The following is a 13,352-nucleotide window of genomic DNA, read 5'->3' as shown; positions in this document are numbered from 1 at the left end:
ACACCATCTGGTCATAAATCGAAGGATTTGAATTATGAAATCTTCGTTTCTGCCGCCCTTGCAAATTGAGTGCGAGGCAATTGAGTTCTCGTACTGAGCGGAATGTAAACAATCGCTTTATTCCGCCTGTCAAGTGCCACGCCCCTGCTGCCATTAGTCAGCGTATGACAATGCATAAATTATGGGAATTATTTATTAAGCGCCAGTAGAAACATTTGGCCGCAAATATATGAATAAAGCCGAAAGTAAAGCAAAGTCGTGGCCAAATCCCCAAGAAAAGGCGCCAGAAAAAGCGAACTCATTGCGGTAATAATCATAAATTTTGTGGTAAATTAATTTATTGGCATTGAGTCGGAAAACGTGCCATTTGACTTTTTATTGTGGCTCTTATGGGCACTTGATTAACTAAATATAAAAATAAACAGTTGCATACTTATATACTGGGAAAGTTAATTAATCTTTGAGTCGTGATCTTTGGAAACTAGTTGATTAATGATGTAAATTATTTGTGAGCTGGTTAGCTTCATTTTATAAGTATAAAATATATAAATGCCTTTGATATATTTGAGCTTGTGTATTCAATTTTAAATTTCATGTTCTTTAAATCTAATTTTCACAACGTACCTGAAATCTCCATATCTTTTAATTAATACACCCAAGGCTTAGGATTTCAAAACTCAGCATCAAATTTCATGCCAGAAGACTCTGGTTTACATTCGCAATTCTGTGGAATTTTTAATTGTAAGGTACGATGTGTGTCCGTGTAAGTCTACCCTACAAAACTGCACATGAATTCAAATGCAAATTTCCAGCTCTGCTGTATAATTAGAGGAAATGCAATTATTTATACACACATGCAAATGCAAACACCCTCGCTCTTATGTGCTGGTATAATAGTCAAATTCATTAGCCAAAGAAATGCTGTTAAAACCGCACACCCAGAAAAATGCACCGACTGAAACATTCTGGCTCAAATAATTCATATGGGTTAGACCCACAGAGCCGTGCAAAAGCTGTGAAAACCAGCGAAAACTCCATGGAGAGCGCCACAAAACGAAAATGATTTCTTAATGCAATTCCTCACACACTCAGGTATTTTAGTTCATCCATTGTTCGGGCTCAAATCTCACTCCCTCTTTGGGTCTAAAGAAATTCCGGCTAAAAAAGCAAAATAGCAACACATAGAGCATTATAGCCGGGTTGCCCGACTTTCCCCCACCGCTTTTCCTGCCATTTTCGCAAGATTTTTCTCCCTTTTCGGCAGATGCATGCGTATCAGCTCGAGACTTCCGGCGGTGTCTTTGTGAAGCTGATCCCCAGCTCAAGGCTTTTTTCGGGAGCTACGCTGACAGGTTGAAAGCATCATATATAGTACTTTACCGTACACCCAGATGAACAACACTGCTACAATATTTCCTATCTGAATGCTTTTGATGTACCATGAATAACTCATTCTTATAAACATGTTATAATTTATATGTTCGTAATCTCATATTTTCATTACAACATGGAGAGTACTTCAGTTTGAAACAATATACAATGCTTCCAGTGCAAGGCAAAACATTCTTCAAGTGTATGTTTTATTTATTTATTTACTTTTTAGGGAGAAAGAAAAATAAAGGGGAAATGGGCAACCCTTTTTCCTCGTTCAGCACAACTATCATTGGGTATCATAAATATTTATCAAACTGAAGGTGAGCTGCTTTCCCACTTAAGGTGACCCGAAAAACCGAAAGAGATCCGGTTGAAAGAAAAAGAATTAAATTTAATTTGCATACGTTAAGTGGCAGAGGCAATTAAAGCCACGCGGAGAAAGCTCGAAGGACAAAGGACTTTGCGCGCCCTTTTGATTGAGATGTGAAAGGAGCCGCGCCAAGGGACAAAAGAAAATTGGGTGAAAAGTGGGAAATCATAATTGGCCTCCAAATGCTTGAACTCAATTATGTGCGCACAATTTTTGGGGCCGCGACGACAACGACATTGCTTTGCTGCCGTTGACAGGCAAATTATGGATTCAGACTCAAGGCCAGTACACGCACAAATTTCGCCAGTGAAATGGCACTTTCACTTTGGGGGAAAGCTCAGGACAATTTGCATTGCCTCCTGCTTGGGGAAAATTACACAACAGGAAGGCGGAGTGAGGCGAAGGTGACGTCATGACCCCAGCAGACATGATAAATTACTCAGACATAAACTTAAGATAAATCATGGCTGCAGCTTCTTGCCCACCCGATTGAAATGCATCAGGAAATTTTGCCAAATGCAAATTAAGCTTTGGAAGGGATCAGATATTACTGCACAGAAACCACATCCAGTCAAGGGGAATGACAGCGGAAAGTAGTCACACTTGGGTGACAGTTGGGCAGGAAGATGCCTAGTGATGGCCTGAAAAGTAGAGAAACGTAAACTACACAAGAATTAGTTTTTAGTACGATGTACAGTTGACAGTGGGATAACCAGAAATAGGCACATGGACCTACATTAGAGCAAAGCACTACTCTCTTATGGATTAGTGATAGAAAAAACTAGGTATCTTTGGATTTGTATGCTTTCTCCTCCACTCCAATGAATTTTTCCAGGTAAACGTCGCCAAAGCCCTTACAGAAAAATGGGAAAACGTGCTCGTTGGTGCTAAAAAAGTCAGAGGAAAAAACAGGACTTTTACCAGAAACATGACCACTCCGGGCCAACATAGCGTAACCGAGTGCATCGATGTGGACACGTGAAGTGGAAAACTCGATTCTACCAGAGGGTCACGTAGTAATCGACACATTCTCAGAATCGCACGGCAGTTTATTGAGACCGAACGTCGATGGCTGACCATCAAGTGGTTCCAACTCAACATAGTCTTGATACAAGCGCGGTGGATAAAGTACTGATTTCGCAACTGATAAGAGGATCATCGCCCGAAATTATAAATTACACGCAAATACATAACAGCGCAGTTGAATAGCGTTTGTTTACCTAAGCCACCCAAATTTGTTCCCTTATCTCAGAGGTATATTTGTAGAGTAGTGTGTTGAGTGCGTGGCGCGCCCTAAAATCTACACTTCGGTTTTAACCCACGTATACCTATGGGCAAATTTAAAACGAAACATACACCAAATGTACTCGTAGTGTGAAAGTATTTAAGAAAACTACAAACTAAAATATCTTATTAAACACTAATATAACATTTTTTAAAATATGGTCTATAAATATCTTTAATTTATTGAAACTATAAAATTGTTTTTTTCTTGTTTAATTATATTAAATTGTTCAACATAATTGATTTCCTTTTTCAAAAATGGAAGACTCTAAAAACAATTATGTTTTGTTGAAATGGGTTAATTCCTGTTCTATTTTTGCACTAATACCATGATGACTACAGCGTTTTTTCTCATTTTATAATTCACAGATTTTATATTGCTGGGGTGATCATTGTGATTCTTGTCAAGAAAACAATTTAGTCGCTATATAGCCGTCGCAGTTTCAAGTCGTTGTTTTTTTTCGGCAATTATATTTCTTTATTATAAATAAAGATAATACTTGGTCAAAATAACTGAAACAAAGCGCGAAGTTCAAGACTGTGAGAGACTTTAGAAACGGTTGATTGAATAGGAATGTAAACAAAAGGATAGAAATTTACATCTTCGGTGGTTCACATTAAGAAAAGTTCAATAAGTGATGGAAACTGTGACACCCAGTGCTGTGAGTAATCAAAACAAAAGGCAGTTGGTATGCACTTATGCAAGTCGAATATTTTATACCCATTGGTTGTGGTTTTAAATATTTACTGCTTTTACTGATTTAAAAATTAAATAATACTTTTATTTGATATATTTAGAAACAAATGCAATACGAAGAGGTGGTAATACCAGCGCCTTGGGGTCACATTGCAGGTCGTTGGTATGGCAATCGAGTTGATAGACCCGTTTTGGCGATTCACGGATGGCTGGACAATCTGGGCACCTTTGATCGACTGATTCCCCTGCTTCCCGACTACATAGGAGTGCTCTGCATCGACCTTCCCGGACATGGTAGATCCTCTAGGCTACCGCCGGGTGTGCCCTACAACGTCTACGACTATGTGTTTATCATACCGCGGGTGATGAAGGAGTTCGGCTGGTCCAAGGTTTCCCTAATGGGTCATTCCCTCGGCGGAGTGATAAGCTTTATGTACGCGGCCATGGCGCCAAGCACAGTCGACATGATTATATCATTGGACGTACTGCTTCCACGGAGGATCGAGGATCCCAGCAAGTTGACCAAGGACATAGAGGGTTATTTGCTGGAGGAGAGACGGCAGGCGGATGGCACCGAACATGAGCCGCCCTCGTTCACCTTGAGTAAACTACGTCAGACGCTCGCCAGGAACAGCAACAACTCGGTGCCGCAACACCTGGCCGATCACATGCTCCACCGCCAGGTGGCCAAGTCACAGATGTACCCGGAGAAGGTGTTCTTCTCCCGAGATGGGCGCGTTAAGTACTACCACATATTCGACATTGAAAACGGTCTGGCCCTCGAAATGGCGAGGCGCATTGAGAAGAAACCCTATCTGGTAATCAAGGGATCGCTATCGCCATTTGTGGGACCCCGATGTGACGAGACAATGTCCATTCTGTCCAAAGATAACCCCAATTTTGAGTTTTACGAGGTGGAGGGCGGCAAGCATCATGTCCATCTCCATGCCGCCGAGGAGTGTGCCTGCTATATAGTTCCTTTCATCCGAAATCACAGGCCTCCACGAAGCAGCAAACTTTAATGTGCCTTTCAAGATGTAGTAAACATATTTTTGAAAGTAGTATAATAAACTAGATATAAAAGCTTTGTGTGAATATATGCGAAGATTAAACTTATTTCTACAAAGGAGAACAATTACATACTCATAAAGCCAGCTGCAAGCCTATGAACACTGGTTCCCCCCGGCTTTTGGATTATTTTGTGCGTATCGTAATCAAAAAGCTTTTATGCGGACAGCTTTTTTAAGTGTTTCTCGATTACTGATATAATATAAGCATTAACAGCAGCACCAGCATACAAATGAAAAGAAGTCGTTGACTGATTGTTAAGGCAGAAAGACGTTTAAAACTCCGTAAACTGCATAAACTAAAAACCATGTTGAGCCAACATCCAGTTATCGATGTAAGTGATCAATAGATCCTATACACAATTTCATAGCCATTTCATTAACCCTGCAGTGCAAGGAGCTGAAAATCCCTGCACCTTGGGGCTACATTTCGGGACGATGGTATGGAAATCGCTTGGAACGCCCCATCCTGGCACTACACGGATTTATGGACAACCTGGGCACCTTCGATCGCCTGGTTCCACTGCTCCCCGATCACGTCGGAGTACTCTGCATCGATTTACCAGGACACGGAAGATCCTCGCCTCTGCCATTGGGAATACGCTATGATGTGTACAACGATGTCTTCCTTATTCCGCGGATTATGAAGCATTTTGGCTGGGAGAAGGTTTCCCTCTTGGGACACTCACTTGGAGCCTTCTACAGTTTTATTTACGCAACGTTGGCACCCGACACTGTGGACATGGTCATCTGCATAGACTGTGTGCTGCTGCCGAAATTCGACGTTGATATTGCCCTCGAAAGCTTCCGCAGAAACCTTGATCAGCACATGATTCAGGAAGAGATCCTGGCGAGTGGCAATTTGCTGGAGCCACCCAGCTACACGGTGCCGAAAATGGAAATGGCACTGGCCAATGGATCGCTGGGTTCGGTGACCCCCGAGTTGGCCCAGCACCTGCTCCACCGCCAGGTGAAGGAGTCAGGACTCAATCCGAAATCGTTTTACTTCTCCACAGATAGGCGGATCAGGTTCTACAACTACTGGGACATTAGTGCGGAACTGGGTGCTGATATGGCGAGAGGAGTTAGAAAAAAGCCCTTTCTCATTATCAAGGCATCCATGTCGCCTTTTCTGGGCCCTCACACTGACGAAGCCATTTCCATTTTGGCCCAGGATAACCCACTCTTTGAGTTCTATGAAGTAGACAGCGGTAGCCATCACGTTCACCTGCGATTCCCCGAGGAGTGTGCGAAGTACATGAGTCTCTTCATTCAGTACCATCGACCTCCATCGAGAGCAGCTTCGTACCAAGGAAAGCTATAGCTATGTCGTACAATCTATAGTATAGTCCAAGAACGTTGCTTCCAATCGCAAATAATTTTGTTTTAATAGCATGAATTTCAAGATGGTTAGTTAACCATCTAAGAATGTGTAGTAATTAATGTCAAGAACATTACCTCTTCAAAGAGGTAATAAAAGTATAGCCAGTTTATTTATAAACAGACGGTATTTTTACGTTGCATATAATCTCTTCAACCACTTGTCGAGCTTCATAGGCTTTTCATGGTCTTGCTATGCGAAAAAGTTATGAAATTAGAATTCTATTTTTTTTTTTTTCTTTTTAAGATAGAATGCCAGAAAAGAAGATACCAATTTCATTTGATTTCCAACTTATATATTCGTTTATATACTCGGAGTTTTAGACCCTCTTTTAAGGTAAAAAGTACTATTTAAATGTAACAGATCTCACATTGCCATTCACCCCGAAAGGTTCGTAAGCTTTTTCGCTCACCAAAAGCTTAATTCATGTTTTTGTTTTTCAGCCTCGGCAAGTCAACTCGCGAACTTCTAGGCATTTGTGCTTTAATAAACTGGATGTTTTTAAATGAACAATTAACTAATAAATAATACAAAATAGTTAACAACAACTTGGTGTGATAAAGAACACGAAGAACATTCTATGGATTATATAAACAACAGTAAGAGCTCGTAGGAAAATACAACTTCAAACACAATCTTATCTCTCTCTCTTAATTATTTCTTAAGAGTGTTAACATATAATAAAAATATCTCTTTTTGTTTTCAGATTAAGTCAAAGCCAAAGCATTAGTTTGCGGCAAAATGTTAAAGCGGAAAGACGCGCAGAAAATAAACGGATTGCAAATAATTTAGAACAAATTAAGATAAGGAAAACAAGTACTACACTGCAATGGGAACTTTGTCACTGAGCGATGTAAGTACACCTGATTCATAGACGATAATAGCTACCACTTATTAATTTGTAACCTCAAGTGATTATCAACAGATTGATAACTGGTAGAGTGATTACGAAGTGATTAATACATTTAATGAACTTTGCAGTTCCAAGCCGTGAAGATTCCCGTGCCATGGGGTCACATTTCTGGACGTTGGTACGGAAATCGGAAAGAGCGACCCATCTTGGCGATTCATGGATGGCTGGACAACCTGGGAACCTTCGATCGGCTGATTCCCCTACTTCCTGACTATTTAGGAGTGCTCTGCATCGATCTTCCAGGACATGGAAGATCCTCCCACTTTCAACCGGGAGTGTACTACAGTATCTACGAGTACGTGTTTATAATTCCACTGGTGATGAAGGAGTACGGATGGTCAAAGGTCTCCCTTATTGGACACTCATTGGGCGGAGTACTGAGCTTCATTTACGCCTCCCTAGCACCTCACACCGTCGATATGATCGTCTCTCTGGACATACTGCTTCCCTTGAAAAACGATATAGACTACATGAGCCTTAGTATAGAGAAACAACTAGTGAATGTTGAGCGACAGAAGCTGGGAAATTATAGCGAGCCACCCTCCTACACCCGCACCCAGCTGGGAAAGGTGCTGGCCAAGGGAAGCTTCAATTCCGTATCCCCCGAGCTGGCAAAGCACCTGCTCCACCGCCAGTTGACCAAGTCGAAACTGTACCCCGAACGGTTCTACTTCTCAAGGGATATTCGAGTAAAGCACTACCACTACATAGACATTGACGATGGTCTTGCAGCAGAAATGGCGAGAAGGATCATCAAGAAGCCATATCTAATCATCAAAGGCTCCTTGTCACCATATATCTCTGCACGCTGCAACGAGTCTATATCGATTTTGGCGAAGGACAACCCGCACTTTGAGTTCTACGAGGTGGAAAACGGCACCCATCACATCCATCTCCATGCCGCCGAGGAATGCGCCAGTTACATTGTGCCCTTCATCCAACATCACAGACCTCCTGCCCTGACTTCCTGGACTGTAACCGGAAAGGATGATAGATTGAGGAAACCAAGGGGATTTTTCACATGGACCAACAAAAAGCGCAGCAAGTTGTGATAGTGATACGCCTTACTATTGCTGAGCTGGTACCTGATATCCCTGTAAGTCTATCAGAGGGTTTCTTTCTTTGTACTTTTTCAATGTAACTTAACGTGTATTACTTTCAAACTAGCATATTTAACAATAATATGATATGGATAATTATATTTACATATACATATACACAAACAATTCTGGTAGTTGTTGTACTTTTTTTTTTACAAAAACCTCCTAGAAACAGTCGTTGAACAGCTGTTACACCTTAGTTCTAAAACGGCACTTCGGATTCTTAATCGGTACACCTCCGCCTTAGCTGATACTCAAGATAATTCTGGAAGTGGTACCACAACGACTGGATCGGGTCTATTAATCAAAGTTCAAAGGCTGGGAACTTTGTCATTTGACGAAGTAAGTAAGCTAATAAAAAAATCATAAACCAGCAAAAGAAGGAGATAAGAACAATTGGACCATACCACCCACATCATTTACACACTTTGAGGGTGAACTTTGGAAATCAGTATTGTCCCACTTGTGTGATTAAGCCACAATTCTTAGCACCATCTTGATTGATTTAATATTTTTTAAACGGCATTTCGGAAAAATATGTTAGAAAAAGAGCTTAAAAACACATCATTTTAATTTTAACACTTTCAATTGGCATGAATAAAAGCTAATAAATTAAAAGTATCTACTTATTGGCATCAGCTGTTTATAAAACAAATCTCGATTAGAGATTTATGTTATCTTCGCTCTCTTAAAATTGGTTAGTTGTTTACGCGTTAAAAACCGTACTCTTTATTTCTGCGTACTCTTTCGGTCGCTTTCAAATGTGAAAAAAAGAATATTAGGAATTAGTCGTAGATCAGCTGTTGTAGACGAAAGAGGTGCGGTTTCTGAATCGCATAGTGATTTCATAGATACTTAAGATAACACGCGGCTCCATTCATTTTTGGATTTGAGAAACTTTTACAGACGGGCAAGGTTCAGCACGCCGTCGATCGATATGGGAACTATTTCTCTAAGCGATGTGAGTATGCAAGAAATTATATTACCGACGAATTAGGAAAATAAGCTACCTTTACGCGTGCCGGCAAATTTTGTTTACATAGAAAGTGTGTAGTAAAATCTTCAACTCAGTGTTTTTTTTAATGAAAAAGTAAGCATTATTGCTTCTTTCTAGTTCAAGGAGGTTAGAATACCGGCACCTTGGGGTCCCATCTCCGGACGTTGGTATGGCAATCGAACGGAGCGACCGATCCTGGCGATTCACGGATGGCTGGACAATCTGGGAACCTTCGATCGGCTGATTCCCCTACTTCCCGACTACGTGGGAGTGCTCTGCATCGATCTGCCCGGACATGGAAGATCCGCTCACGTTCAGCAGGGAATGCACTATGCCGTCGACGATTACGTGTTAATCATCCCTCGAGTGATGGAGGAGTACGGCTGGTCAAAGGTCTCACTGATGGGTCACTCAATGGGTGGCATCATTAGCTTCATTTACACAGCATTGGCACCACATACAGTGGACATGGTCATCTCCCTGGACATATTGCTGTCCTTGACACTGGGCCCCAAAACGGTCCTGAAAGATATGGTCCAAAGCTTGGAAAAGCACCTTGTGGAAGAGGATCGTCAGAAGGAGGGTAACTTGCACGAGCCTCCCTCCTACACTCTCGCACAGCTGTCCAAGGTCCTGTCCAAAGGAAGTTTAAACTCGGTTACCCCAGAGTTTGCAAAACACCTGCTTCACCGGCAGGTGATGAAGTCGCAACTATATCCAGATAGATTTTACTTCTCCAGAGATGGACGAGTTAAATACCATACCAAGGCAATAATGGAACCTGGATATTCTGAGGCGTTGGCCAACCGAATCCAGAAAAAGCCCTACCTGATCATTAAAGGGTCAAAATCTGACTTTTTGGGAGTTCATACCGAGAAGGCAATTGCTATCTTGCGCCGAAACAATCCGCACTTTCAGTTCTACGAGGTGGAGGGTACCCATCACGTGCATCTTCACGCCGCCGAGGAGTGTGCCCGTTACATAGTGCCCTTCATCCGACACCACCGACCTCCGGCTCTCACTTCGTGGTCCTTGAGTGGCAAGGAGCAGCAACTAAGTGCCGAGGAAAGGCGGCGAGAACAAGAAAGATTCTTTAAAAGGGGCAAGAACGCAAAGAGCAAGCTGTGATGTAATTTATATAAACCACTATGGTATAAAATGTAAAATTCTATACTAATAAGATAACTTCATAGGAATACCTAGAACCACACTTTTGTATGGATTTTGTATGGATGTTGAAAAACAATTATTACCTCAACAATTTGTTTAATGCTTAGTAATTCAACTCAGGGAAATAGCTATTTTTATTTTTATTATACCAATAAAACAAGAATGCAGACAACTAATTTAAATTATAAGGACTTCTTGTTTGGTCCATCGTACTCTTTAAATTGCAAACTGGGTATGACCTACACTACCTACACTAAGTGTTCAATAATCGTTCCCAATTTCTCCAACTGCTTCGTAATTGTAGATTATTTCCTTAGTAACGTCAATTACTCGAAGGGCAGTCTTACATATACATACATATGTGGATAAATTTCTTCCCATGAGGTCCTTGCACGAGAGTTTCCTTGTCCCCTGCTGGTATTCAACTTGCAATATCAGCAATTTTAAGCAGCTTACGGCTTGAGCGCATTAGAACAATTAGCGCAGTCGATGCCACAGATATCGATGCCTGGGCACTAAAAAAGTTAAGCAGCATCCAAGGCCAATAGAAGCAATATATAGTCCTTACATCGAGTTGTAAAGTCGAGTTATAGCTAGTAATCAGCTAAACAAATGTATGCAAATTAAATTCCTAAAATTTCAGCGAAACTTTTCTGTCATCAGAAAAGTAGACTGCTTCATTGAAAATGTATTTTCCAGAAGACGGAGAGGATTTTCGTTGCCTACCTTTAGGGCGACGCCTAGTAACGAAATGCGGGAAAATGCGATTATGAAGTGGGTGTGGAAACCGGAGTGGCATTTATTAATTTAAACACTTTGTTGTTACCCAGGAAGTTGCTGAATTTTAAACATTGGTATCGCATAATTTTCTTGTCATTTGTTTTGATTGGCCCATATTAATATTTATGGAAGTAGCTTCTCCTTTTTGTGTCATCGCTCGGCTGGCTAATTCAATCAATTAACTTTCGAGTGAAAAGGCAAGAAAATACAAGAAAATTTTCTTTTTACACTATCGATTTTGCCCTTTAAGAAAGTTAAAACTGCCGCACACATATATGTACCACATACACGTGGCATATTTTGCCTGTAATCAGAGACGCCGCAGGGTTCCCCCATTCATTTTTTGGCGTTTTTAAGGTGGAAGCCATAAAGCCTTTACGGCATATGCCTATATTTGCAAATTAAACTGAGTTTGGGGCGAATACCGGCTATGCCCGGCTCGTGTGCACTCCAATTCCCTTTGAATGGGTGAGCAACTCGAACGCTTTCCGCCTCCGATTTCAGCAACAATTTCTTTTGGTGTGATATTGGGTTAAGGAGCCTAAAAGAGGTTAAGGAAATCGTTCGAGGAACGGATCGTCTGGTGTTTCGGTTTCGGGTTTCCCTGGCTAATGGCCGGGAAAGTTGATGAATTCGCGGGGCAACCTTGGGTGGCACTTAATGAAAGTGAAAGAAACCCGCCGTTTTCACTAGATTAACGTTTCTGTGAAATGAAGATTTACGGGAATCCAGCCAGGGAACTTGCGCATACCTTAAGTAAACACGGCGTTAATTGGAAAAATTCTTAGAAATATTTTGTCAAACTCAAATCCCCTGTTTGCGCTTTCTGTATGAAATTCATTGTATGAGGACATTTACAAATATGGAATGACATAAATTAATTAACGTTTCAAAATTTAAAATAACAATGTAACAATAAAAATGACTTCCTTTAATATTTTAGAAAAACCCTAGTTAAATAAATTTTATGTACCATAAACTTGTACCGTAAACGGAAAAAGTGTTCAAGGTGAAGTCGGTAAATTGTGCCAGCAAGCTTTAAAGCGATTCTGGAGCACTTTCGATGCGGCATGCATACGTCCAATAAACATCACCTGGCACTCCTTTAGTCGGGCCCGTAAAACGGCCAGAACTACCACACTAAATGATTTAAAACGAGCCACGACCACCGAGACTCTCTGCTCTCTCGGCCTGATTGAAATGAATTGGTGGAAAACCCTTAAACCGAATGAATTATGCAGAGGCCTGGCGTGGGGCTTAATAAACCAAACTTAACGAAAACTGCTTAAAATGCGAGCCGGCCATCTCGAATATTTCCAGCTCGGCGCAATAAATCTGAGGCCACAAACTGCACTCGATTGCCCTGCCACATGCAACGTTCCCGCTTTTCTCTCTGCCGAAACGTGTGCGCAATTTTCGCAATTTTCTAATAGCCGTTAAAGCTGTCGGGGGAAAAGTTCCATTTCTCGTTCTCAGCCAGTAGCATTAACAAAAACAAAAATAAAAAGGGAAAAGGAAAACAGCAGCTTTTCACGTCCGATGATGCCCAGTTGCATGATTTCTTGTTTTTTGCTCGAACGGAAGTGCTTTCGACGCCATTTTGCGGTCGGCTATTGCAATTGAGTGCAGTCCTGACTTCATCAGCTTCCAGTTCCCCTCTCCTTAGCCCCAAAGGATCCCACAAGTATCTCAAGGATACGTGCCCGAGCACTGCGGCACGCACTTTAAGTTTCATTAAACAAAACCATCGCGCCTAGGCCTCCAAAGATTGCCTATAAATTCATGGGAGTCAGTGAAATGGAAAGCAAAATCTATGGCGGGACGCTTTTTGGTACAGTAAGCTGTCGGAGAAATAGATTCGATAGATACTTGTTACGAAAATGCAAATGTAAAAAAAAGTTCCTGGATTAATTTATTTGTATTTTATTACAAAAAAATATCTTTTTTGTTCCTTCATTTTTTTTTTTGGTTATTTGACGAAAGTGTACTGTATTTGTCGTCGGTTTTCGACACTGCTGACACAGCAGTGGAAATCCGTTTGCATTTCAGTGATTTCGGGCTGTAGGGGCGGGATTCCTATTGCCAGACCCACATTTCTTGGACGACCATTAAATCTGCAACAATTTACTTGTGATTGACATGTTTATAAGGGTCGTAACCCACAGAGCCCCATCCCCCAGCCGTTTTTCAAGGGAGTGACCCTTTTCTGGTGGAGATGT

General features: G+C 41.3%; 4 protein-coding genes across 4 annotated transcripts; all 4 read left to right on the top strand.

Moving 5' to 3' along the window:
• Positions 1-3,431: 3,431 nt before the first annotated feature.
• On the top strand, positions 3,432-4,787 carry LOC120450120 (serine hydrolase-like protein). The gene is made up of 2 exons (XM_039632942.2): positions 3,432-3,690; positions 3,827-4,787. The coding sequence occupies exons 1-2, from the start codon at positions 3,667-3,669 to the stop codon at positions 4,745-4,747; spliced, it is 945 nt and encodes a 314-aa protein (XP_039488876.1). The 5' UTR covers positions 3,432-3,666; the 3' UTR covers positions 4,748-4,787.
• A 131-nt stretch (positions 4,788-4,918) lies between these two features.
• On the top strand, positions 4,919-6,116 carry LOC120447608 (probable serine hydrolase). The gene is made up of 2 exons (XM_039629081.1): positions 4,919-5,127; positions 5,184-6,116. The coding sequence occupies exons 1-2, from the start codon at positions 5,101-5,103 to the stop codon at positions 6,114-6,116; spliced, it is 960 nt and encodes a 319-aa protein (XP_039485015.1). The 5' UTR covers positions 4,919-5,100.
• Positions 6,117-6,618: 502 nt separating this feature from the next.
• On the top strand, positions 6,619-8,312 carry LOC120450119 (probable serine hydrolase). Its single transcript, XM_039632941.1, has 3 exons — positions 6,619-6,772; positions 6,880-7,026; positions 7,155-8,312. The coding sequence occupies exons 2-3, from the start codon at positions 7,003-7,005 to the stop codon at positions 8,136-8,138; spliced, it is 1,008 nt and encodes a 335-aa protein (XP_039488875.1). The 5' UTR covers positions 6,619-6,772; positions 6,880-7,002; the 3' UTR covers positions 8,139-8,312.
• A 109-nt stretch (positions 8,313-8,421) lies between these two features.
• Positions 8,422-10,499, top strand: LOC120450118 (probable serine hydrolase). Its single transcript, XM_039632940.1, has 2 exons — positions 8,422-9,147; positions 9,301-10,499. The coding sequence occupies exons 1-2, from the start codon at positions 9,124-9,126 to the stop codon at positions 10,309-10,311; spliced, it is 1,035 nt and encodes a 344-aa protein (XP_039488874.1). The 5' UTR covers positions 8,422-9,123; the 3' UTR covers positions 10,312-10,499.
• Positions 10,500-13,352: the final 2,853 nt, after the last annotated feature.

Source organism: Drosophila santomea, chromosome 3L (genome assembly GCF_016746245.2).
Source record: "Drosophila santomea strain STO CAGO 1482 chromosome 3L, Prin_Dsan_1.1, whole genome shotgun sequence".
In the NCBI taxonomy this organism is placed as follows: Eukaryota; Metazoa; Arthropoda; class Insecta; order Diptera; family Drosophilidae; genus Drosophila; species Drosophila santomea.
Note: the sequence above shows the minus strand (reverse complement) of the source record. Positions and strands in the feature narration are given on the sequence as shown.